Consider the following 27,676-nt stretch of genomic DNA (forward strand, 5'->3'; position numbering starts at 1 on the left):
ACATATATTTATAAACCACCAAAGCACATATATTAACAATAGTGTGGTTGTAGAGTTGATCATTTGGAAGAAAGTCGTGATTTGCATGCTTTACGTCTTAAAAAAAAGTCTGCCAAGGACAGTCTTTTCTGTTCTTTTTTTTGTTGTTTTTTTAGTTAAATAACTTAATCAAATCTTTCTGATATTCTTTGTGCTATATTGGAAGAAATAACATTCATTTCTGTGGTTTTCTTGCATTTTTGGTAGACTCTGTGGATAACAATATGTTACACGATAATATTACAGTTTGGGGGTAAAACTTCCTTTTTAGTTGGGGTTTGTGTCCAGTCAGCGCCATGTCCCCCAAAGTGACAAGAACAAGTGTGTGCAGGATGGGAGTCACATTTTACAATATGTTTTGGATGTGATGGAATCTCCCACTTGTTTCAGGCATCCTCTCTCCTTCTCTGTGTCTCCCTCCCTCTTTTCTGGCTGCTAATCAGCATTTGAAAGGCAGCTTTGACAGTGAGAAAGAAAGTGAGTTGGGGGGGGGGTGCACGGAGGTGGGGGTAAACGAAAGCATGAGACACAGCGAGTTAGGGAGGGAGAGCCAGAGAGAGACTGAGGCGAGGGGCTGTACAAGCATGCCTTTTATATTTACTAGTGACTGAGAGGGAGGGAGGGAGAAAGAGAGCAGCTGAAGGCAGAGACAACTGGTGTGCACGGCTTTCCCAAGAGGAAATGAAAAGAAAGAAGCTCAGCGAGGAGAGTGAATGAGTGAGCGGGAGAGAGGAAGGGTGGGAGGGAGCATGCCGGCTGGAAGGAGGCAGGGAGACAGAGAGAAAGAGATTCTCACACTGGCTGTGTCCTAATCCGAGTCCATCTCCAAGAAGCAGCGGAGCAGAGTGTTAGTGAAGTGAGTCTGAGAGCCACGGAGAGCTACATCACCTAGTTCCACACAGTCACACACACGAGAAACACACACTCTCCTCTCCTCTCCTCTCCTCTCCTTCCACAAACACACACTCTTGCAACGGGAGTCCACGATGCGTCCGGCTGCGCGGCCACGGCTTTTGTGAAAGTGAGGGCGATTGGCGCTGCCCCTGTCCCAGCCCCCCCTCCCCTCCCCAGCTCACACACACGGTGTCTGTTTGCTGTGTTTAAGCTCGAGGTGCTGCTGCTGCTGCTGGTGGTGGAGGTGTCGGAGGTGGTGTGGTGGGGTGGGCACTGCCAGGGCAGAGCGGGGGCACCGAAGAGGAGGAGGAAGAGGAAGGCAGAGACAAAGTGGATCAGATCAACGGCAGCAGACTGGAAATGCCCGTCAGGTGAGTAGATAATGGATCTAACAACTTCAACACACACATGCACATGCATGACCGTACACATAGTTTCCACACTCTGTTGGAGGATATTTACACGTACACACCGGACACACACACATCGGACACACACTTAAGCAGTTATTTCCGTTAATCAGATCTTTGATGTCAGTTCAAAATGATTTTTGGTCTCCGGAATTGTTTTAAAAATTTGATATCAAGATTTAATCCAGTAAAATCTTTGTTGTATTTCCACAGCAATTTCTACTCTTTTTGATCAACACGCTTGTTGGTAGACAGACATAGTAGAAATGTTACGGATGGTTAATGTCACCAAATTACTACAATATTAGTGACGCGGAAACATTTTTTTTCTCATGTTATAAGTAAAGATTATTGACTTGTTCTCCACTAACTGCGCTCTTACTTAGTATTATGTGACCGTTTAAACACAATGCACGGCTGATTAGAAGAAAAAAATGCATGGATAAATGTACACGTGCATGGAAGTTATAGATTAACGTTGACGTGTATTAACTGATCAGATAATGAGACCAAATGTTTGCTGTCCCTCAAAGACGCATGAGCTGCTTTCACACAAAGTTCTTTCTGCGTTTCATCAGTTTGAACTGGCAGCAATTTCCGCCGCTCAACAGTGGAGCTAAATAATTCTGTATGTTTGTCTTCTGTTCTAAGTGCACCGATTTCTGATGGAATTTGTGTGCATGTTTGAAAGTGTGTGCTGTTTTTGAGATACAGAGTGAGCGGCATGCGTGCCGTCTCCACCTGCAGAGGCAGAATTGGTCACAGTTTACTGGCTGGGTAAAATTCACTCCCTTCAGGGTGCTTGCAGCAGGTGGTCCAAATTGGCAGAATGACTGTGACAAACATGCAGTGTTCACTGTTGCTGTAAAGTAAATAACGACATCAAACCTTCTCACAGTGAAGCCAGGTTTAAATTTTTTTTTGTTTCGTACTATTTCTGTTATTGGGTTTGAGGCTTGTCATTTGAAGTGAAAGTCTGACTATCAGAGCAGTGGAACAGGTTTGTATAAACGCTTTTGTGTGATTGCATCTGCTAATATTTCCTGCCAGATTCTGTTTGTATGAGGGCTTTGGTCCATATGTAGATATTTTGACGTTTGGTTTTGTATACTCCCCCAAATGTGTGTTTACTGGAAAATGTGCTCTTTTTCATACATCCCCAACAACATCGTTTGCCCTCACAGCTGCTGAGATTGCAGGTGCTGCAGATAAATTCCCACCAAACAACTACCTTAAGTACAGAGTCACTTGTTCAGGTGCCAGGATAAAATGAGTGAACTGAATACCTATCAGAATCGTTTTTAATTACAGCCAACGGAACGGTATTTTTACACTTTGTCCTCCTTTTAAAAAATTTTACGTTGTATAAATTGTATGTTTTTACTCAACGGTTGCTTCTGCCAAGATTAGATAAGTACACCAGCATGAACGAGAGTCAGACCAAGTCACTGCATGAGCATGGTACAGTTTATACCCTGGTTCTCTGAGCCACTGAGCCTCTCCATCCGTTTCAGATTTGGCATGCGCAGGACGTTTTGGTTGTGACCTCCCTTTAGGCCTTTTTTTATTAGACCCAGACATGGGTAATTCTTTGGCTTTTGCATTTAATGAGCTGCAGTTTATGCCAACAAGCAACCATATGACAGACTCTGACTTGGAATACTTTGTATAAGTGAAATATTGCCCGACTGCAGACAAAATAAAACAGACGGAGACGTGATTAAAGGTAGTTTGGGTTCTTTGTCACAAATTTTTCTGCCCGCGAATGATCAGGGGAGGTGCGTTTTTGTGGTAATGCAGGTTTTTCTTCAGCTCATTTCGCATAAAGAATCACCGCACAAGTAGATAAAGTCATTAATTTCAGCAGTAGCACTGCATCTTATCTTAGACATGTCACTTTTTGTGACTCACTGACAAGTTTGCATGTAGACGGACACCTCACTTCACCTCTTCCTCTTTCTATTGCTCTCTTGATATTTTTGTCTCTTTTTCGCTCTCAAACACACTCACACTGAGATGGTCAGTGTATGGGGTGTTGACAGACAGTCGCTCACACACTTCTTGCTCTTGCTGTGCGTGCGTGTGTGTGTGTGAAGAGCGCTGACAGACAGTGTGTGGGTCTGTGACAGAGGGTGTCAGCGCAGTGTCAGGGAGATGTGTTTAGTGTCACACTCTGCTGACCTGATCTCCGGTCGGACTGTCCACTCCGGCCCCGCTGTGGCTCCTTACATAACCCCTGCTGTCATTCACAAACCAGCCTGAAGGGATCCACCAGCCTTTGCACACACACGCACACACACACATGCAGAAACTTAGTGATAGGCACGTAACATATAGACATCCACGATCGCAGTCATGCTCCCACTAAATCAAAAATCACATCGGCTGCTGTTTGCTAAACTTAAATCTTCCTCACATTCTCACTTTGATGTCTTTTGTTTCTCATTTTTAAATTCATGCTTCAACATATTACAGAAGTTGGAAATATTGATAATATAAGCAGAAATATTCAAACATAGCTTGAAGCTCCGAACATTGGGTATGGAATTAAGTAAAAGGCTGGACACCTACAGAGCCTGTACAGCACTTATCAAGAGTTTGACACCATTCTGAACTCTGACATGTGCACCATGCTCATTAATATGTCCATGTTAGCATGTGGACTTCTCCATGCCGCTGTGCTTTAAAGTCATGAGTGAGTGAGAGAGTGCCCCAGTGCGCTGTTCTTTGGCCCGTGGTTATTTGGAGGTCAGTGCTGATGCGGTGCTGCTTGCGGGAGTGGATTTACCATCATCGGCCCGGATAGAGGGCTGAATCTACTTGGCTGACTCCTCCACAGTCAGAGAGAGATGCTTCTGTCTTCTCTCTCCTTTTAGTGTTCAGTCACTATTACCTTTTACAAATATGAGGGGCATTTGCTCTTTCTCTAGTCCTCATTCTTCACTTCAAAGCTGGCAGCAAGCTTGGGGCATTTAACCCCAGTTATTACTTAGACTTTTGCACTTTTATTGATCCAGCATTTTCCAGCATAGTTGTCATGAAAGTCAAGGATGGTTAGCTTCATGATGCCCTGAGTTGTGATGTGTTTTGTTTTGTTTTGTTTTCCAAAGTTGCAATGCTTAAATCTTGTATTTATATGCTGCCTTTTATTTGCTCCGGATAAATGTTATCCCCTTTATGCTCAGACTAAGATTACTAGGAAGAGAATTTAACCCGAGAGTGTAAGATATTAGAGTGGACAAAGGGTTAAAACAATTTAAGATGGAATATTTTGTCATTTGAATTGTAATTCAACTAAACATGTTTACATATTCTATTTGGCTTATTATGCAGTCGCGGCTCCTTTCAGAAGCAATGAATAAGATATAACCTTGTTGCTTTTAACGCTGCACACAATGTGCAGTTTATGTTTTTCAAGTTGTTAAACTTGTGGAGCTTTTAATTACTTTGATTATATAGTCATGAATGAAGTCTAGTTTATCAGAGAAAAACATCTGCAAATCAATCTTTTGAGAATAGATAATTTTTCTTGTTGATTAACAGGATTCTGCGTGCTGATTGTTTGGCCCTGTGTGGAACACAGTGAAGGTGCAGTTTCTTTTGTGTATACTCAGGCCAAGGTAGATGGTAATTATGACAGACACAGATTGGATTTTGTATAGCTGCACGCCTGTGAAGAGTGGACATCAAAGCACGCTCACCAAAGCTCTCTGTAATAAAAGAGGAGGAGGAGAAATATATTGATTACCAAGGGTGAACATTAGCAAATCTCTTTCTCTCTCCTTTTTTCATCCATGTCCTCATCTGTCCATCACTTCCCTTCCTCTGAATCTCTTTTACTGTCTGATTTGCCTTCCTCCGCCCCTGCTTATGCTCCCTCCATCCCCCATATGCTCCATCCCCCTTTCCATCCCTCTCTCTAATCATTTATTTATTGCTGATCTCTTTACTCTGTATTCTTTCAGTTTAGGGACGGTCCAGCGTGACTGTACCGGCTGTTATCATCATTCCTTTACACCCTTCCCGAACTCCTCTTCCTTCTCATCACTGCAGAGATACCTGGGGGCGGGCGGGGTCACAACGGTCCAATCTAACGGTGTATTGATTCCATCAGATAATTAATGACCCAGGCAAGGGCCATGGAAGAGCAAAGAGGGGGTTAGAGAAGAAGGATGGGGGGATGATGGAAAAAACGAAGGGAGTGTGGGGTATGAGTATGGGAGGGGTGGCGGACGACAAGGCCCTCGAGAGTTGGGGAGAACCTTGGGTTTGGAATGATCCAGAGTCGTCAAGGTCAATCGCAGCCGGAGCTTCGATACGGAAACAGAATGCCGAGTGAGTCGGAATACGGGGAGCAGGAGTGGAGGGGGAGAGATCTTCATGTCCTGCATCTGTCGATTGATCAGCGGCTGAGAAATTGTACATTAAAAAGTCTTTTGACTTCCAAATCCTGAGGTCCAACCAGGGCCGTAATGCATGATAAGTAGTTTTCAACCCTCCAACCAGAATACCAAACTTCATCTCCCTGGACGCCTCAGACACTCATTTACAACTACTCAACAACATGAAAGGCAAGATAGAAAACTAGCTACATCAAATATTCTGTTCATGTTATTTCCAACCATGTTTTCGACATCTTCTATGATATCGAACGCTCTCTATTTGATAAAATATTATTCGCATGAATATCTTACATTGCTTTTGTATGTGTGCTTCACTTTTACCTTTGGTCTGAGATAATTAAAGAAGAGTGGGTGCTGGAGAACCAGAGGGATCTGTCTAAAAGGCGTTATCAATAGAATTTGACTCAAAAGACGGAATCTTAAAACAACATTTTGGTTCTTCTTTTCATTTTGGGGAACAGGTATTTATTCTACTTAGTAGTAAACTCACAAAGGAGGAGAAGAAGTGCTAGAGCTGGGGTCCTTGGCTTAACCCTGGAGCAGGCTCCCATGATAAATGTCGAGAGTATAGTGTCACAAATGTCTGTCAGTTTAAAATTGCAGGAAGATTAACGAGCGCTGCAAGGCTCATTTAAGGGAGTTTGATTATTGTGGACAGATGTGGGGAGAATTATCGAGAACTGCCGTTTCCATGTTACAAATTTGGTGCAACAAAGCCCAGAGACAATCACACAATGAAGTATTAGGCTCACCGCTGTTTAGGTTATCAGTCAGAATGTGCTTGGCTTTAAAAAGAAGAAGAATCGCTTTATTTTTTCTTTAAAAACACATATAAATTTAGCTGTATATATATATATATATATAATCCTAATTCAAACTGTTACACATCTTTGTAATCTGGCAGAATTTGTTTTAAAAAAACCCTGATGCAGAACTGTTTACATTTGTTTTTCTCCATGCTGTACACAGCACAGGCATGGTCCTGCTCTTCACCTTAGCATGACTGCAGTGTGCATGTAAGTCTCTGGTGGGCTATGAGAGCTCCTGTGCCTCCATATTCACAGTCTTGGACAGACTCTGTATTGGGCCCCAGGGGTTGTGGAGATGAGGCATAAAACAACCATGTTTCTACCTAGGGGAGCTGGTGGCATGGCAGTGGAGCTATTGTCTGTCGGCGTGCAGTTTGACTTAAATGTGTTCATTTGCCTGATGCCCCTTACTCCCTACGGGGAGGGGCGGCTCTGGGAGAGGAGGGGCGCGCTAACGAACCTCTGACAGCTGGAGGCCCTAATTAAACGTCCCTTCTGAAAATAAATAGAGCAGGAGCCAAGCGAGCAGCAAACAGCGGCTGTGAGCGCTCGCTGCAGTGCTCTCCTCTCTGTTGCAGTTGAGACCGTGCCAAGAGAGCACGGCTCTATAGGGTAGGGGTCTCAAACACACACTCCGATAAACACGCGCACACATACACAACACTAATGAATATGTAGCACAGCAGCAGCACAATCTGAACACCTGCGGTCACACTTGATACAAGTTGATCTCCACAGCTGTGAGCACAGTATATCTTTACTCCCAGTGCTCTCAGAAGTCACACCTTCCTTTTCCATATATTTCCCACTGTGCCATGACTAAGAATAAGGCGTTTCAGTCCCGTTGAGTGGGTTTCACACTCTGTGTGGATGACACTTCTGACATTCAGCCTGTTGTTCTGTTCACTAGCCAGAGCATTAGCAGTCAAAGTGGCGGGGTCCATTTGGGTGAGTGCATTAATAGGCCGACCAACCTGCGACAAGGTTATGAGGCTGATTGAATAATTACTGTGGAGGCTCCTGTCCATTACGGCCCTGTGTCTGCTCAGATAGAGGGAGCGGCAAAGAGAGATGGAGAGATATTTTGAGACCGAAAGATGGGAGGAGAGATTAGATCAGCACAGATAGGGTCAATTAAGAGATAAACATACAGGTATGGGTTGGACACAAGCTGTGTATGTGTGTGTTTGAGGCAGTGAAAATTGTTTCCTGTCTGTTTCTCCTTTTGATCTCTCTGTCCTACCGCACACAGCCTAATTTGGCATGTAGTGCATTTATCCAGGTGAGGCAGAGAAGGTGACAAAGGTGAAGTTGTTAGACAGAGGTGTGCTGCTCTCTTCTTGACCCTGTCTTCTCTTCACCAGATTCTCTGAGATGAGTACTGTCAATGTTGCGGGCTTGTTGCTTGAAAGTCAAATATTCAGGCTTTCTATAGATGAAAGAAGACTTGTCCTTAAACCCTAAACTGTGGACATGTTGATGTAAATGCTCAGAGAAGAGGGTGAATTTAATGCTAGAAAATAACTTATTAAATTACTATTAACTTATTAAATTAGCAAACATATTATCCTCTTACTGACTTAAATGTACTTACTGCACAAGGAAACAACAAGAGATACAACAGAAAAGCTGATTCCCTATCAGACATTCAACAGTTGATTCAAAGCAGGCCAATGGAAGTCCAGAAACATTGGCAATAAATCATCAAGAACGCTTGAAAGTAAATCATTTTATTTGTACAGATGGACGTATCCAACCCACACCTGTTTTTTTTCATTCTGCAAGCTGTAATTTTTTGATCATCCAAATGATGCTAGATTTCTGTGATGTCAAAACTGTGTGGTTCTTTATAGTTATTGACCTTGCAAACAGAGGCGCACACCTAAAGTGATTTCACAATACCTGGTGCTGCAGGCGCATTGGTGTTGTTTCAATCAGTCATGCAGCCCCCTGATTTTTGTAAACTACATGCCACACACAAGTAGTGCATTTGAGAAGAGCTGCAGAGAAGACATCAGATTGGGTCTGACTCTATAGACAGCTATACGACATATTCAAACCCAAGAATATACTCTTATTCCAAATGTTACAAAGCTGCTTCACAAACGGCTTAAAAGTAAAGCAAATAAGTTAAACGGTTCAGTTATGTTTCTTGAGACTTGTCGTGTTATATCTGTGTTGTCCTACTGTGCAGAATCACAGCAGTGACTCCAGCCTGCCTCAACTGCTGATTTAAATGGTTATGCCGTGAGATGGCATTTGTTGTGATTTGGTGCTATATAAATAAAACTGAATTTAATTGAACTATGTCACAGTGTTGATGTCACATTTTGCTCGCTGAATGACCAATGCGACGGGCATGATAGCAGCTGTTGACAGAAGAAGATTTCCAACATCTGGTAGATGTTGTGAGAGGATCTATTTTTTTCCTAACTCTAACCAAGTAGGTTTTCATGTCTTAACCTAACCACAAGGTTTAGGTGCCTAATCCCGACCAAGCAGCAAGTCAAAAACAAAACAAAGCGCTAAAAGTTTAGGTTCAAACAAAGTTTCCATGATAACATTGGTATTTAACTCCACCACATCCTCCCTGCCTTCTAATTTAGACTTCTTTGACCATCAAAACCTGTGAACATTACTTTTGTGACAGTTTCTCAGAAATCGCTTCATGTTTGTGTCTATTTACAGTGCATTCAAAAAAGAATAAAAGTTAGTCCCCTCTATTGACCCCACACTTTTCTATCTTTCAACAGCAGGAATATTGTCAGTGTGACAGTTTATTAAGATCTACAGAGTGTGGTTAGGCTGCGTCTGTCGTCCACTACACTTCTCAATACTTAAATATCAGATGGAAATTGGATGGGCAAAACATTCATGACTCTCAGAAAATTAAGCTTACTTGACTCAGGTGATCTATATACATTTCCTTTAGGTTTTAGCAAGTATTGTTTTTTAATATCTATTAATGCCTGCTTTTGGCATGGCTGAGATTTAAATATTTATCCATTTGTTTATCCACTTCATCAGCTTCCTCTATCTTGGCCATCTTTCCTGACACTGACCCGGGGCTACATTAGCTCACATTTGTGCTTCCCTGCTGCTGCCTAAAGACAGAATAAAACTATGAAAGATGACCTGATCTCTCGGTCTTCCTTTGTTGAACTTATTATTGACTTTTCTGCCTTTAGAATCAGTCCAAGAAGTTTTCTTGCATGCGTTTAATGTTGGCTGTTTGAGCCCAGATTTGTGAAATGATATCTGCCAAACCTGCCCAGCTTTCGCTGACCCCTCTTAGCCAAGGTCAGCATAGCCATGCTTAAACTCGAGACATAATCCATTTTCTTTTGCCCTGGCAAAGCTCTACTGACACGATTGTGCTGACCCAGTCGGCCCGAAAAGAGAGTTTGAGAGGGAGATGCGGAGAGAGAAAGAGGGCATCTCAGGCCCAAGGGCATGACACCGAGGTGCTCGGGGCCACACCAGCCCTTTAAATGTCAACACAGCACAGAGGGGAGGCAAACTGGTGAGGAGCGCGGCTCTGTTTGAGGACAGCCGAGAATATTGGCAACTTGTACTGCAGGAGGGTTGGAGGCAAGCAGAAGGGAGCAAAAGGAGAATAGACAGTGGACGGTGTGTTTTGTCTTCAGAGATATTTGGTCTAAACTCAAGTCACAGGTTTGGATAATCTGTTGGGGATGAGGGGAGACATTTACAGATCTGTGATTTTCAGTCTAATTGTGACTTCAGAAGAGGGTTAGTGTTGTATCTTATGTCTATTACCTTGGGAACAGCCCCTGACCTTAATGTGGGCAATTATATACAGATCCTAACAGACCTGCCACCCGCACACACACAACCTCTTTCTTTCTTTCTTTCTTTCTTTCTTTCTTTCTTTCTTTCTTCTTTCTTTCTTTCTTTCTTTCTTTCTTTCTTTCTTTCTTTCTTTCTTTCTTTCTTTCTTTCTTTCTTTCTTTCTTTCTTTCTTTCTTTCTTTCTTTCTTTCTTTCTTTCTTTCTTTCTTTCTTTCTTTCTTTCTTTCTTTCTTTCTTTCTTTCTTTCTTTCTTTCTTTCTTTCTTTCTTTCTTTCTTTCTTTCTTTCTTTCTTTCTTTCTTTCTTTCTTTCTTTCTTTCTTTCTTTCTTTCTTTCTTTCTTTCTTTCTTTCTTTCTTTCTTTCTTTCTTTCTTTCTTTCTTTCTTTCTTTCTCTTTCCTTTTTTCTGATACACCAGCAGCATTTTCCTGACAGCACAGTCACCAATGTAAGACACTGAAATTTTTAATTCTACAAACCACTGATAGCTATAACCGCATTGTTTTATAAGCCCAAAAAGCCAAGTGTCGCTCTAACCTCTTCCCACGTTCACTTTCTGATCGATGCAGGGCTTTTTGCACTGTCGTATTTAACAACAAACCGTGATCTTGTCATTGGAAAAATGTTTGGCAAACCTCTACCATCTTCCCTCCTGCCTCCCAATGCAGTCTGGTTTGCCAGTTAAAAAATGTGTAAAACATGCACCAGAGTGTTTCTTTAGAAATACAGAGACTGTACATATCTGTGGTTTTTAGAAGCGTGAATTAATTTTTCATATAGATGTAGAAAGAAAACATCGGGAAAAAACAGGAATTATTCCAATCAAATGATCAGAAGTGAAGGGAAACTGTAAAAAGAGAAACGCTGTCTTTATTGAAAAGAGGTTTCATGCTATCTCAAAGCTTTAGATGGAATTTTAATTAAACACATGCCTTAACACTGGGATGGAAACACATTTGTTAATATCACATTAGGTTCTTAAGACGTGATTATATATGTAGCCTCCCCTGTTAAGTTTGTGATGATTTTATGGCTGTTATTGGTGACTGAACCGATGTCACTTGATTTATTGCTTTTTTTTCTTGTGGCTCTGCTGTTTCTCATGAACCTCCAGGTCTGAGTGTGTCACATCTCGAGACGATCATAGCCTTCGTTAACAGCGGCGTCGGCCCACAATTGGAAGAAGGATGGCGACTATGCCGTTTGTCAGCGAGGGGAAATGTGTGAGTGTGGAGTGGGATTTCCTACAAGGACTACTCGCCAAGCCTCCCACCCTACCCTGGTGAGACACCGCACACACACACACACACACACACACACTCGCACACAGGCCAATACTGTATAAGCCTGTGTGCATGCCCATGAATTAATCTCTGCAAGGTGAAATCCATGGGTTGACACCCTTGCACACACTGACAGCCTGATGAAGGGTTTCCCATCAATGAAACACAAACCAGAAGACATAAGTCTGTTCTCATCCGTGCTACATTTCACTTGTATTGTTGCTCACCTGCCAATCCTGTCAGAACTGTGAATCCCCTCCCCTTAAAGGAGATTAAGTAAATTTGGCTGGAATTATTAATGGGCAGTCATTTACAGCCGGATATAAAAACTAAGCAGAATCAATGTGTGTGTATTGATTGTTCTCGGTGGCTGGGGTCGAGGCAGTATAATAATGAGATGTTACAGAGGCTGGCAGCATGAGTCCACACACACTTGCAGAGACACACCGATTTCACTTCTTGGAGACTAACAGGGAGAATTACAACAGCTGTGTCAGCTGATTAAGATATAAACATATGTGCACACACTATGTGCAACTCTTCTCTTTGCTCGTTTCTTTTATCACACACGTGTTGCAACCATACACACGCAACACTGGTGGTCTTTCTTAGGATGAAAACAGCTCAGACACAAGGGAGAATGTCTCATACACACACATATACACACACACACACACTTTATTCCAGCGCAGCACTGACACAAATTGTGAAGTGGCTGTGACAACATAATTCCACCACTCAGGCCCCATTGAAGAGAGTCAATACCCAATCACAGAGACAGGCTACCTGAGCCCCGGCCCCCCTCTGTCACTCTGCCCCTCCCTCCACTATTGATCCCTCAATCACGGCTCCAGCTCACCAGCCCGGGACCAGATGAGGGAAAGTCAGAGGGCTTGCAGGGAGGGAGGGAAAGTGAGAGATCGTGTGCATGTGTTCACGTATGGATTTTTGGAGCAAATAGTATTATTAGGACTCCGCTATACCAGATAAAAGAAGGGAGTCTTTCTGCAATTATCAGATAGAGCTGCAAGAAATGGCTCAGAATGGAGTTCTTTTTTTTTACTTTAATTGCTTAACCATTACCATTATATGTATTTTTCAAATATTTTTTTCTAGATTGGGGTTGGGGTCATTTATACAGAGCATGAATCAATCAGTAGGTGGTCAGTAAATGGCCATTAAGAGATACCAACGCCACTTTCTCTCATAAAGTGATACTTATTCTAATTTCTTCCATTTTACACTTAGACCATGTTCTTTGCCCTTTTGATCTTTTTTGCGCTTCCATTCACACACCTGCTTCTTCGTTTGGCTTATATCTGTCCCGCTCTTGTTATTTCAACTCCTAACGCACCATTTCATGTCCATTTCTCAGTCTCCAGAACCTGCGTAAAGAGAAATCTCGCAATGCGGCTCGTTCTCGCCGTGGTAAGGAGAATTTTGAGTTCTTTGAGCTGGCCAAGATGCTACCGCTTCCTGGGGCCATCACGAGTCAGCTGGACAAGGCTTCGGTCATCCGCCTGACCATCAGCTACCTGCACATGCGCACCTTTGCCAGCCAGGGGGACCCGCCGTGGAGCCCTCTGCTGGAGGGGGACAGCAATTGCAACAAAGGTGAGCGCAAGGCAAACCACTTGAAATTTTTGAGCACTTTTTTGGCATTCGTAACACTGCTTTTTTTTTATAGTTGAAGAGAATTTTTACCGAAACCAACAGTGATTTTAACAGTGTTGAATCACAGCGAAACAAATTCTCATCATATCTCATGCCCACAAATCTGTTGTTTGTTTTTATTTGATCTTGATATCGAGTGTCGTTAGCAGATTATATGTCCTTAAAATAGATTCATTTTACCCTCTGAAAGATTTTCATTTCAGACAACCTGGAGAGGGATAGAAATCTTTTCTCGTTCTTCAGGTTTGGTGACATTGTCACATTAGAGAGTTAATGTGCAAGACTAAGAAAAAAATAAATTTATAAATTCTGGTTAAAGCCTTGGAGAAAAACATTTGATCAATTTATATTACTTCATAGTACTTTTTATGGATTTTTTTATTTTAAGATTTAATAGGTTTATCTGCCATCAAATGTTGATATTGACAATAGTTTAAGAGTATGCAGACTCTCTAATCAAGCGTGCTTCATAGTCAAACATCTAAGTCCATATGTGTTGATTTGTTGCCAGAAGACACAGCTACCAAGTTTTAGCTCACAATTTTCTCTTGGCAGTCATGAACAGTTAGATCAGTTGATGTTCTATCAGCCACTCAACATGGTTACATTTTGATTTGGCCATTTGATTAAAGACTTGTCATGTAAACATACTTACAGAGACACCTGTCCAAGTGTGTAGTTTCTTATTAGTAAGCGCATTTACAATAAAAAATTATTGTGTTAGTCCGACCAAAAGTGGACTGTGAAAATGTTTGTGGCCGTGTTAGTCCAGCCAACTTTGTATGTCACACACAGAGATGGGATCTGGGATTAAATCACTCTGTATGTATACATGCAGCTAGAGTCAAATGGGCCAAGGTGCTCTGCGTGTATGTTTTTTTTGTAAAAACAGTGAAGCTTAAGTATAGCAGAATTTCTAACGAAGCTGCTCTCTTTTACGTACTTTTGTCTTTCTTTTGTCGGACAGCTAAACATCTCAGACTTTGTTTGAAAAGCAGCCAACTGAGTCAAAGTGACATCTCAGAGTCTCTTAAAGCATTTCCAGTCGCTCTGCTCTAATAAAATCCTGATTTTATAACCATAGTGTAATCTGACTAAATCACCATTCAAGAAACCTAAAGACAACAACTGTGTAGTGAATTCAAATATACCTACATGTATGATAATCTCCCACTGACAAAGTTAGAGGTGGCAAAATTACGTTTTCTCACAAAGTCCACTTTGTGGACACAAAGTGTCTTTGCATCAGACTTTCTTCAGTTGATGATATGATTGTGCTCCCATGCATGTATACTGGGACAGAAACAGTAGTCCAGTTAAAATGAAGTGCTGCTGTAGCTTGCACCAACTGTGCATGCTACTGTGCTGTGATTATTGCTGATGTTTTTGCTAGCACACAATCATGTGCGCTTTCACAAGTCTGCAGACATGACGCAAATGTTCATGTAATCATACAGACTTTCCAAAGACAATAATAAGTGTGTGTGTGAAAGAGAGACAGAATAAAACAAGAGAAAGCAGATGACACACAAAAAGGGAGGAAACTATTGGTGTAATTCATAATTACAGAAATTAACTATATGACGAGGACAGTGTAATTATACTGCCTGTCTAATTGCTACCATTACTGAGAGGAAAGCACGTATTGACAGTACAATTAGAAATGTGTGTTTGTGAGTGTGTGTTTGTGCCTCTTCTAAACTTGTGTGTTTAGATGCAGCACATTCCTGATATCATATCATGGTTTTAAAAGTAGTAGGAGTTTTAATACCAATAGCAGAGTTGTGACAAAGGTGAGTTTTGTTGTCATGTGAAGAACTATGCATCCTATTCAATTAGTCATATATCACCTAATGTTGGGTATGAAAACCACCAATTTATAACAGGACGTCTGAGTTTTGGATTCACCAGAAAGGGATTTTTTTTAATTAACCCTTTAACACCCTGCTCTCATTTGATAGAGCGCATTTCAAAGTCAATCTGAGGAAGTTAACCTACCTTAGCCATCTCTACCACTTGGTTTAGGCATGTAGTGCTAAAGGGAGTATATGTAATGTCATTACTTTTTCAGGTTTCGATACTTTTACTGTGACGCACGCACAAAATCATTTGGGGGGGAAAAAAACAGATTCTAATTGAAATTGCCCCAAGGAATTAAAAATACAAAGAAACAATTATTTCCTTTGCTTTTCCCTCAGTGCAGACATTAAAGGGTTAGAAGGGTCAGATGACACAATATGGGAAATTTATCATCTGGCTTATTTGAAACCTTGGAACATAATAAGGACTTAGCCTGAGTTTATCCAGGCCAAACTTCTTTATTCTGCTTCTTATGAGGCATACCTTTATTTAAAATATAATAACTCATAAACATCACGAAACCATTGCCAGACACTTAAACCCCTCGTGATATTAAATACATTCGATTTTTAAACATATAGTATGAAAGTTTCTTTCATGCATGTTTTGATATTACATTATTATTGTATTATATTATTATTATTATTATTGATGAAATTGCAAAGTGTTAGAATATAAGTTTTTAAATTACACATTCTGCTGTAATAAAATGTTATATTTTGCAATTTTAGATCAACTGGCCATGGTCCACCGTTCCACTAACTTTAGTAAAAATAAGGCACCCGCCTTATTAATCATTATTAATCATTATATAAATCATTACATCAACAAGCAACAATGTTGCTACGATTAAGACGGGAGACAACATGGTAGTTGTGCAAAGTATTAATACTGATATATGACTACCATTTATAGTTAGAGTTTAAACTTACAACTTCATACTCCAGAAGTGCGTTGACTGAATATTGTGGATTCATAGACTAAATCAACCTTATTTTCTAATCTGTGTTTGATGGAACCACATGTAGCCTATTCTGACTCACCAACCGAACGCATGGGTCCCATGGCAACATGATGCACGCCCTGCAAAGCTTCTTTGGTAGCTTAACACCACGTATAAATAATCAATTTTTTTTTATATAACAAATTCCTTCAGCTGAGAATCATTCAAGATGCAGTGAAGTTGTCATTGTATTATGGTTAAATTTGCTGATCAAAATGCCGACATTTAATCAACGTCTAAATTCTCTGACTGGCTGTTAAGTAGAAGGTTGAAATATTGACTTTCTGTCAGTTTTTTGAACAATCTATTGTCTATTCAATGTCAGTCAAGTGCTTCCAGTTTGTGTATAATGTCAGGCATCAATATAGATTCAGTAGTTCTGCATGATGACATTTAAATGTAGCTTCAATGTGATGTTGCTGTCTGGGATATCATCAAGAAAAGATTCAGTGAAAGGATAGCTCTTTTTAGACTTTGTAACCTGAAACTCTGAACATAGATGGCCTTGGAGCAGGTTATATGTTCAGCCTAAGTTATCACAGTGATCTTGTCAGGTTAATAAGAGCCAACTTTGTGACACTGAAAACTCTGACGTTACTCTCAACAGACCTCGCTAAGTCATTAATCTCACCTCACAGTACGTCCCTTCAGGAGTAATGTAGCGAGGGTTTGATTCATAGCCATGATTGTGGCTATCTGACTTTTTAGAGGTACTAGTAAAGTAGATTTAAACTGCATAATACACATTCATAGTCAACTTTGATTTAAAGCCACCATAACTGCAATATTGTCCATAGTGAGTCCCCTATAATCAATCAATATCTAATCCTTCATGCTGTGCAGCACAGTCTGTATGTCTGGGTAATCTGAATAATATCTATACACTCTTTCTGTGGCCATCATTGCACTCTACACGTAGGGACTTTTTTTTCCTCAGTGTTTCAGGTTTTTGTTGACCTTGGTTAAAAACAAAGACAAGAGTGAGTGGCACGTCTTGTCCAGATGTGAACAGTACCTGTAAATAAATTGCAGTGGATAGGTGAAGGTGATGGGTTTGTCAGGCACTTGACAAACACGCCCAACAGCAAAAAATGGCAGCTGTCGACAATATTATAGTCGGACTTTAACATTTTGTCCACCAGGTCAGGATCCGATATCTTTTCAATGTTTAAAGAGTTATTCAAGCAGCTCGCACAGCCTCCACAGAGCCAACACTGAAAATGCAATACTAATTTGGACATCAGTTTGAACGAGTCTACCCACAATGCATTGGCAGGGTTTTAAGTGTGATGCATGACTTTAATTCCGTTAGTGGAATGTGGTCGGAGATGTGGCTGAAAGGGAGAGGAGGCTGGAGAGGAGGGGAAGGGCCAAATGTAGAGGGAATAAAGACAAAAAGAGGAGAGGAAGGAGAGGAGTGAGGGAAGGAAGGGGAGGTGGAGGAGGGGGTTGCATTCCTCCACATTCCCTCTCATATGAGGGTTTTCAGATGGACGAGGGCCAGCAGAGAGGGAAGGAAGGTGGAAGGTGGAGGAGAGGAGAGGGATGGAGCGGAGGGGAGGGGCCGGAGTGGCTTTTGTCTGCTTCCCACGTTTCAAAGCCAGTCTTGAAAAATGAATAGACAGAGGAAAATCAATTGCATGACCTTCACAGAGAGAAAGAGAGACAGAAGGAGAGATTGAGAGAGCGGCAAAGGGAGAAAGATGGAGGAGAGCAGATGGAAGAAGCGAACGAAAAGGAAAGGCTGAAGGCAGGAAAAGTAAAATGACCGTTGATGTACATTCCTGTTTGGTGTGTGTTTGTGATTCTGTGGGGGTGCTCTTATTTGCACAGCACATTCAAGGACTATTTGAAGTCATTTATATTTCAATACCACTTTATTGAATAAATTTTGCTTTGCGGGACACTTTTTTATTCTATTTGTCTGCCTTCATAAATGTTCTGTTAAAAGATAAGTCAGATTTGTCTTAACCAGAACTATCCCTTAGATTTCTATTGCTTGTGAAAGGGCTGCACTCACCCCACTGATTACTGAGATCAGAGAACTGCAGCAGCATCACTAAAGAGCCAGTCTGACTGTCGACATCTGGGATAAACCTTCCTTGACCACTCATGGTATTCTCTTTTCCTTCGGCTATCTGGGTGTTATTCTTATAAAATCTCCTTCCCCACAGGAAACAACAACCTCCGAGCTGCAGCATACACACTAAAAAGGGCAAGTGAGACAAAGATTTGAATTGAGCAATAACACTAGACTGCTATAAATGCTTATAGGTTAAGATATACAAATAGTACATTTCTCATATTTTTAAGGATGTTTTTGCCAGTTTACTTATCCTTTCCACCAAAACATTTTCCCACTTGACAATTTTTTTATAGATGCACCTCTGCTGGATCCTTTCAACAACTTCCAAGTCAGTTGTAATTTTCTTTAGTCTTTTTTTTCTATTCCCATTACATGATGTTAAGGTGTTTCTGACAAACCACTGCTGAGACAGTGATGTGGAGATTGGTCCAGCTATGGGACAACACTAGAAACTAGAAACACAAGTAATCAAACAAGCGTACAATAGCTGTGTTTCTGTATAGTTTTGAAGTAAATGTTTCCATGAAATGTGGGTTACTAACTGGAAACAAACCCATGAAGAAGAAGAAATCAGCTGCAGTAGGTCATCCATTAAATAAAAAGTTGCTTTTTTGATCCCCAGCTTCCCCAACTCACATGTTAAAGTGTCCTTGGGCTTGATACTGAACCCCACATTACTCTTAGTGTTCCTCACTTTTTTAAAAAACTAGCAAGAATCAAAGCATTGCTAAATTAATGTAACCTTCAGGATTCTTTCTCAGATGGAGCAGCGTAATTATTCTTTCCTGTCAGGTTGTACTGACCATATTTTTGTTCTCTGGAAGCAGAAACAGCTGATTGCTTATGCAAACAGTCATGCAGGTTAAATTATCACAATATCGGGACTGCTTTCCATGTCTACTTAAGTGCATAACTCTTATTTGCGAATGGCCAAAATCCAGCTTGAGGAAGCGTCTGAATGAAATATTTTCACACTTGCATCATCCTTTCAAAAGGTGATATTCCAGGAAGTTAAACATAACTTTAGGAGTTATTCTGCAAACAGACACCATGAGTTTTAATGAGGTGTTAATTTTACTGACATTGAATGTTTCTGGAAACCGCAAATGTGTGTCATCTCAATATTTAAATGCAACACAAAGATCAGATGCTGACATTTTGTTGTAAATAGCTACTGTTGGTATTGAAAGCTTGTATTTTTTGCCATTTCATTTTCAATATTTTCTGAAGAATAATCATAACTTATTTTGATTCTCAAACTTGACCAGTGTTGTTGCCTAAATAACCCAAGTGTCCTCTTACTGGAGAATCAAAAAAATCTTACGCTAAAACCTGGTGTTTGAAGGAATAGCAGCTTCACATTTTACCTCCAATCTCCTATTGTTGACCTCGGAAAGATTAAGAGTATACCTGCTGTATCCTAGCTGCTCTAAGTTGCTCATTAAAATCTGAAAGATTTATTTGTGATTCCTGTTGAAATTTCCCAATTTAAAAGTGATAATTGAGGACTAGACAATAAAAGAAATTTGAAAAGAGTACCTTTAATTTGGTAACTGACTAGGATGTGAAAAAAGATGGGTGTTGCATTGTCAGATTGTTTTCTAATTGGCTCAAATATATGTTTTCATTGTGATGCGGTTTTAATTTTACTCATCAGTTTACAAATGAGCTAATACGCAGATATCCACAATAAGCAAATATTTACAACCAATAATAAAAGCCATGCTAAGATAACTTAATGAAAATAACCATTTTTTTAAAGATCTCCTGTGTAAAGGTACATTTTCCTACAGTTTTTCATCTTAAATGAAGCAGAGACAGAAAACAACAGGTGCAGGACAGCAGTGGGAGAACCCCTAAGTCTTTTACAAGGTACAGTACAATGACAATTCTGCCAGCAACAGGGCCAGCTGAAGTGTTTTACTGTCTCGGTTAGTGAGGTCAAACACACCTCTCTCCACCCAACACTGATGACATTGACTTTCATTCTGCCTCTTCTCGTTCCCCTCTTCTCCGTTCTTTCATTGCCTTCATCTCAACCACCTCCCTCCTGTCTCCCCCACCTCTTCACCATCTCCCTGTGTCTGAATCCCCTCTAATTCACAGCGTTTAAAGCAGCCGGGGCTTTTAAGGAAAGTTAATTGCACTCAAATTATGTTCGACCGCAAAAGAAGCGAGGGAGCGATGGAGAAGAGACAGAGATATAGAGGGAAGGAGGGAGGGATGGATGTCAGAGTGAGAAGATAATTGTGCCAGAGAAGGACGCTGCGATTAGGGTCACTTTCTCTTACTCACACTGTCAAACGGCCAAAACGTCACATTAGGATGGTGGTAAACAACCTGGCATGTGATAAGGCTCCTGTTTTGAAAGGATGAGTCCAAGGAGCCTAACTTAAGAAACAAAGACGAATAAGAAGACAGAGAGATGAGGTTGAGAGAGACTGAAAGAGCAGTTCGGTGTGTGTTATCTGTTTGGTTTCCATGGTAACATTCTAACCTGGTTAAAAAGGTTGACACGGTGGGGGTGGAAAGGAAGACAGTGTGTGTGTGTGTGTGTAAGGGTGAGTGTGTTCATGTGTATGTACAGCCATTACTCATGGACTTAACTGGGACTAAATTATGTATTAGACAGAGGAATAATGAAAATCCTTCAAATTTTTCATTCAGTCATTCAAATCTTTTCTTCTTGAGGCGCAGGGGAGACCCCGAGAATTGACCTGCGAGTCAGACCATAATTAACGTGTCCGATCGCACCCTGTCCCATTCTGTCTCTTATTCCCACAATGAAATTAAACCTCACAGCAGAGTCCTGGGGAGCTAATGAAAAGGAAGTGCGACAGAACGGAACGATCAAAGAGCTTGGTTGCACTCACAGGTCGACCATCAGGTCTACACATGAATGTGATTATACTGCATGCATGCTCACAGAAGTAAAACTCTTAAAATGTTTATTTTGAACTACTATTTTAAAAGGAATTGTTGCTATTTGGGTCTTATTTTCATGGTTTTGTCCACCATTTCTGTGGTAACATTTTTGTCCCTTAAGTAATTGCCAAGATCCGGGAGCATGGCAACAACGCAAGGACAATGTCAGACAAAGCAAGGAATGAGTCATCAGGCAGTCAGACAGGTTATAAAGAAGCCAGCGTTTTATCCAGACTACTTAGGCGACTTTATTTGCAACACAGGCTCATACCTCAACAGCAGAATAGTTTGGCTGCCAAAATATTGTGCCTGTGAGAACTCAGGGTGCTTTATCTTAAGAAAATGTGGATTGTTAATAGACAGAACATGTGCAAATCCATAGATTTTAGCTAATTTGTCCTCCCTACTGCCAGTTATCCTATTATGATAATGTTCATTAGTTGCGGTGCTCTTGTCTGGTTGCTGGTAGTGCTATAATTCACAGTGTTTTATATTTTTGCTAATATTTGCAGGGCATGTATCGTCAAATAGTTGAAGATATCTGCTTCATTTGTTTTTGTTTAATCTATTTGAATTAGTTAAAGGTAAACAAAGCGCTTCCTGTTTGCAAATGCAGCAGATTTATTCAGAACAAAGCAGCAAATAAAGAAAAATTGACTTAATTTCCCAAATGTTTCAAGAGAGTTGAATTCCAAGGTAGAAGCAAACTAAAAATGAACAAACTAACAGTAATATTTAGCCACAGCGTAAAGGCTGTGGACAAAGAATAAACCAAAAAAATAAGAAAATTTTGGCAATACAAACAGAAGACAGCGTTTTCTGCAGAGACATATGAGCCACCACTTCATCATGTGGGTTATAGGAAACAACTGAGAGCGATGTTGCTGATGTTGATTCAATTTGTTGTTTTCTTTTGTTTTGTCTTTTAAAAATCATTTCTCTGGTAATCCTTTAGGTCGAACCCTTTAAGCCACTGTAATGAAGTGAATGTAATTAATCCCTAAAACCACATATATGAGTGTTTGCCCAAAAAACATAAACGCTATATTTGAAAAAGCAAAGACAAAATCTATCTCAACTTAAACCTAACTTTCCTGTGGAGGCTGTGGTGAAACCTGAGTGTGAGACTTTCCACCAAAAGATTAAGGCTTGAGTTTTATTACTTTCATTTTGTTTCTTTTCATCGAACATTTGACAGTAAATACATTTTTAAGCTCTTTTGTTCGGTTAAGGCACCTAGACAATTTGGTTAGTTAAATAAGAGAGTGAATTAGATATTTGGATTAAAAGGCCCCCTTTAATGTTAAATTTAACTGGATAATGCTTACTTAATCCTCATGGGGAAAATATTTTGTTGCAGTATAAATCACTGATGAAAAATAATAGAATGAAATGAAATAATGCAGGAAAGAGAATGAATCTCTCAATGAACAACATGGAAGGAAACTTAGAGCCAAGAGTTTGAACAGAAAAGAATCCCATCGGCAATGGCCGCTGCCCTCATAGAAAGATGTTAAAATCCATATTGTTGTTTTTCTGGTGAGGTCAGGCTGTCTGTTTGAGATGTAAGTTGGTAATCAGTCCATTGTGCTCGTGCTTCATTAAGGGAGATGGTCGGTCCGTTGGTACGGGCAAAGAGTCTGACAGAGGACTCGCACTTGCTGCTGGGTGTCTTCATTTTCTACAGCTGTACATGTAGATGCAAAGGTGAAATGAGACATTTTTCTGATTAAATCAATTGCAAGCGTGGGGAATGTGTAGACATGTGTGGTACAGGATGCTGAAACGACACACAGAGGAGTTTAGATTTACACTGATGCCTCCAAAAGTTGAGTTGTGAGGCAGTGCAGTGAACTATTACTTCCCAAACTATAAGAAACTAAGAAACTATGGAGTTTGTCAGACAAAGGACTTCACGCTTTGTGTACATCCCTTTGCAGTTTTAACTCTTAAAGACTTTGTTTGGGTAATCTGGCCACACTGTCGGACTTTCTGCACGTCTGATCGTCTGACTGTGTTCTGTTTCTTGTTCCCTTTCACTTTGTTGTTCTGATGATGTCCCAGGTCTTTGCAAGACAATATTATTCCTGACGGGAAGTAGAGCCAAAACTCTGGAACTAAAACCCAAATTAATGTTTAAACGACTGTGAACAATGAATCTTTTATAATTACACCATATGTTACAGAAGTGATAATATTTACACACAGAATAATACAAATCCCTACTACACACACACACACACACAGAAGTAGGGGTTCACATCACCACTACAGAGGGATCTTTGTTCTCAGGGTGAGATACCAACACTGCTGTGAGACTCTCTCTTCACATGTGTGCAAGAACACACACACACACACTCACCCTGTCCAGTGTTTTGGTTTCCTGGCCCGCCCTATTGTGCAATGGCAGTCTTTAATAAATGGTCCTCTGTGTATTTGTGTCTGCCAGTGTGTGTGAATGTGTGTGTGCATGGGTGTGACTCATCTGTCAGCTCCGCTGGCCTCATGTCACATCCAGCATTTCCTTCTTCCCGCTGACACTACTCAGCACAACTGATCACTCACCATCACCTTCACCCCTCCAAGGATCTGGAAACTTAACACACGCACACACCCACATACAGTTCAAGTACTTGGCTTCATTTGAGTGTATATCAAGGTGTGCGGGTTAGCCCTTTTAGATTCATTCTTGTGTGGTCATGATGGGGGTTGCTTCCTCCTGGCTTCCTTGCGCTGCAGCTGGATCGCTGCCTCAGAGGGGAGCCTGACAGGCAGGCAAAGAGCTCGATGGTCTCCCCATCCCCCCTCCAGGCAGCAACTGACTAGGCTGAAGAGTCCCAGCACCAGACCCCTTTTCATTGCCCTGAATGGACTTGCCTTATTTATATTCACACTCTGTCACACAGGGGGACCCCAATCTCACAATGCCACTGTGGCTTTGTCCAGCAACTCTGTATTTATGTGTGTGTGTGTGAGAGAGAGAGAGTTTGTGTGTGGTTTATGAAGGCGGGGGGGGGGGTATTTGTGTTGTTTAATCGCAGGGCATGTTGCTGCTGTGTAGTCTGTGCATGAGAATTCGCTGCTGTGTGTATTTCTGAAGTGTGTGTGTCTATAGCTCTAATGGAATACCTCCCTCTTCTATTCACCAAACCTTCATCACAGGCAGAAAACTGGGCAATACACACACACACACACATATATATATACATATATATATATATATATACCTATATATATATATATGTGTGTGTGTGCATGATGGTATATTTGTGTGTGAGTGTGCACGCCTGGGTGTGCGTGTGTGTTTCAAGCTTCCCTCTGTGTTCAGTTGTAACCCAGAGCAGCGCTTTCATTTTCCTGTCATAACGTGTATTGATTTCCCTCAGCCTTGCAGCGACACACACACAAAACACGCATACACTGATATCCAATGATCCTTAAAATCATGCCCACGGACTCACACACGTGCACTCATTCATATGCTCTTGTGTACACACATTTCACACACATAGTTTGTCTCTGCCAGATAGGGAATGCTGTGTTCAAAAGCAGCCCTGTTGGAGTGAGATTAGTTCTCACATATGGTCCCCACTTTTGCAATCACACGCTCATAGGCGCACGCGCACGCACACACACACACACACACACACGTCACATACTCTTTCTGACATAAAACAGTAAAGACGCCTGATTGCTAAATTAATCTTCCACGTCACTGCAACCTCCCTGTGCCCACGTTTGCTTTGGAGAAAGTGATCACTCTTGCCTTTCTTAGTGTTTTCTCATTTTCCCCACCCTCTCGGCTCCTCTCGCACCTACCCTCCTCCTCCCCCCTCCACCTAACCACCTCCAACTCTATTTGTATTGTAATTGCCTTGGTAAACAGCACCACTTTGGCACTGAAGCAGCTCTGATAGCTTGTATTTGGGATGCATTAAGAGTGGTGATGCAGACACTTTGGGTGTGTGAGTGTTTGTGTGCGTGTGTTTGTTTGCGTGTCTGGCAGAGATTGAGTGGTGTGCGTCACATACCGCCCCTCCTTAGGCACAGGTTTCTTTTTTCAATACGGTCGATTTCAGACAAGATTAGTTCAGAAACATAACAGAGATGCAACATTATCACAAAACCTCTGGTAACACTTGGATTTTGTATAATTATTTATAAGTCTAAGCTTTACTCAACTTTAAAGTTTTGCTTTCTGTTGTCTGAGTTAAAATAAGCAGCTTTCCATGAAACTTTTTCAGCTCTTGTTGTAATTTTTATGCTTTCGAAGGATACAAATAAAACCAACTAATGTTATCTTTAACTCTAACTTTGTGGCTTTTTTTTAAAGCTAACAACAGAGATGACAGTGAGGAGAAAGATGGAATTCATAGACAAAAAAAGTGCATGCCAGTGATCGAAGAGGTATTTGTATTTTTTGCCTAAATAAAAGCACAAATACAACAGAGTAAAAATGCTCAGTTAAAAGCAAAAGTCTAGCATGGAATATCCAACTGAAGTAAAAGTAAACAGCACCTAAATTAATGTTATTATAGTAATATTATGGTAGAAGTAGGTTTGGCCACTCTACTGATATATATTATTGAAATGATCAAGGTGAAGCAGCTGCAGAAAGACTGAGTAGTTAAAAAAAACCTTATGTACAGTTTTGCAATACAGGATGCTAGATTCCTCTTATGAGACATTAGCAGATTGACAGAAGAGGAAAGAATAAAAAGAAAATGTTTAAGTATTTTCACTAATCTGTAATTTTTGGTAAAATGCTGCAACTTCTGAACAGTTATTGAAATAAACCATGGGAGTAAGTTTAGAGGCAGAAAATACGTTTTGGTGGTACTATTAGCATTGCTTTTTGTTCGATAAAAGGTTGGCAAATACGTTGGGAACCCCAGTTTAAACTCTTGAAATGTCTTGCACTAAAACATTTTTTATAGTAATTATTTGTAAATAAGTTAGTGTAGTAGTCTGTAGTTGAATAGAAATCTTTTGTCCCTGAAATGTAGTGGAGTGGGAGTGTAAAGTACTTGAGCACAGGCACTTAAAAACTGTGAATAAGTGAATAAGTCTGGAGAGCAGATGCACTGCATTACATTCCACTCCTGGTCCACAGTTGAACTTGAACTAGGATTTGCCTCAAAGTCCTCAAAGGGATTTCTCAGATATTGTGATATCTTTTAACTTTATGCTTTATATTTATACTGCATGTATTGTGCTACTTTCATAAATATTGTCTAAAATCTGTACATAAAAAATTGTGAAACAAAGCAGCGATTGAAACATTCCACGGCTTAAATGAACCCCTGATGTACCGGATGTTATGAAGAATCTAGGCTCACCAGGTCATCTGGTGCTTGTTTACTTGCTTCCAGGATCAAAACTGATCATGGTGAAGCAGTTTTACACCTGTGGAGCTAGCTTAAACTTTGGGCTTAAAGTATCACTTTCTGTTGTGGTTTTCCAGCAAATTAAATGTAGAACGGATTTTTTTTAACATGAATTCTAATGAAATGTCGAAGCAATGATGTGTAATGGGAAGAACTATTCACATATTTGCTTCTGTTTTTATTGTAATTTAAATGCAAATTATGTGTGTTCTTTGTTTTATTTGCTGTTTTATCTTGTTCTTTTTAAAATGTCTTTTTCATATTCATTACCCAAGATTAAACTTTTTACATTAAACGCGTTATATAATTGAACTTGCCTAGCTTTTACAATGTCAGAATCTAATTAATACTGTCAAATCCTGATTATAGAAGTTTGTCTGAATTATTGAGTTTTCCTCAGCAGACATCTTGACATGCCACAGCAGGGAAAACAGGTGTGAATGATAAATTTGATAATGGATGAATTCCATTTAGCTGCCTCAGTGTCAGAATACACTGTCTTGCTATCTCACTGCCATGGCTCACTGGGATTCCATTGTCATTTGTTATCATTATTATTAAAACCTGTGCCTTTTCCAACAATTGCAAGTCAAAATGTGTGCGAAGAAGAATGAATACTGATGATAAAGCAAACCAAAAAAAAAAAAAGACTCTTTTACTGTCAAAATATCAAGAGGAAACTTTCATTTCTGTCTGTATTTGATGCATGTTTGTCTTCCCTCTATCTGCAGTTAGACGATCATCTCATTCTTTGGCCACGGACATGTTTGAGCAGCACCTAGGGGCACACCTCCTTCAGGTAACAGCCACACCCTCCTCCTTCTGTGATATGCATTTTATCCAATCTCCTAATGTATCTTTACAAAGTTTAATTTCCCCACAAAACCATACAGTAAAGGAACTCTTGGTCCTCATGTGTATTGGAAAAGTTTAAACTGCTCATACATTGTTTATTTGGACTGCGATGCTCGAGTATCATCCACAATCTCGCTCTTATATCTCCAGGACAACTCACAAGAGCATTCACATACACAGGTACACACATCTGATAAACCTCAGATCCTCGAACGTGGTTGTTGACTGCCATAGAGAG

General features: G+C 40.6%; 1 protein-coding gene across 1 annotated transcript in view; it reads left to right on the top strand.

Annotated features, from left to right (window-relative positions):
* The first annotated feature begins 1,158 nt into the window (after positions 1-1,158).
* Positions 1,159-27,676, top strand: part of npas1 (neuronal PAS domain protein 1) — a 42,771-nt gene continuing 16,253 nt past the window's right edge. Inside the window, exons 1-4 of the mRNA XM_072392432.1 lie at positions 1,159-1,304; positions 11,480-11,647; positions 13,024-13,262; positions 27,315-27,382. Coding sequence (XP_072248533.1) covers positions 11,553-11,647; positions 13,024-13,262; positions 27,315-27,382 — 402 coding nt within the window. The 5' untranslated portion in view covers positions 1,159-1,304; positions 11,480-11,552. The remainder of the gene's footprint in view (positions 1,305-11,479; positions 11,648-13,023; positions 13,263-27,314; positions 27,383-27,676) is intronic.

Source organism: Leuresthes tenuis, unplaced genomic scaffold (assembly GCF_036924035.1).
Source record: "Leuresthes tenuis unplaced genomic scaffold, fLeuTen1.0.hap1 SCAF_9, whole genome shotgun sequence".
Classification (NCBI taxonomy): domain Eukaryota; kingdom Metazoa; phylum Chordata; class Actinopteri; order Atheriniformes; family Atherinopsidae; genus Leuresthes; species Leuresthes tenuis.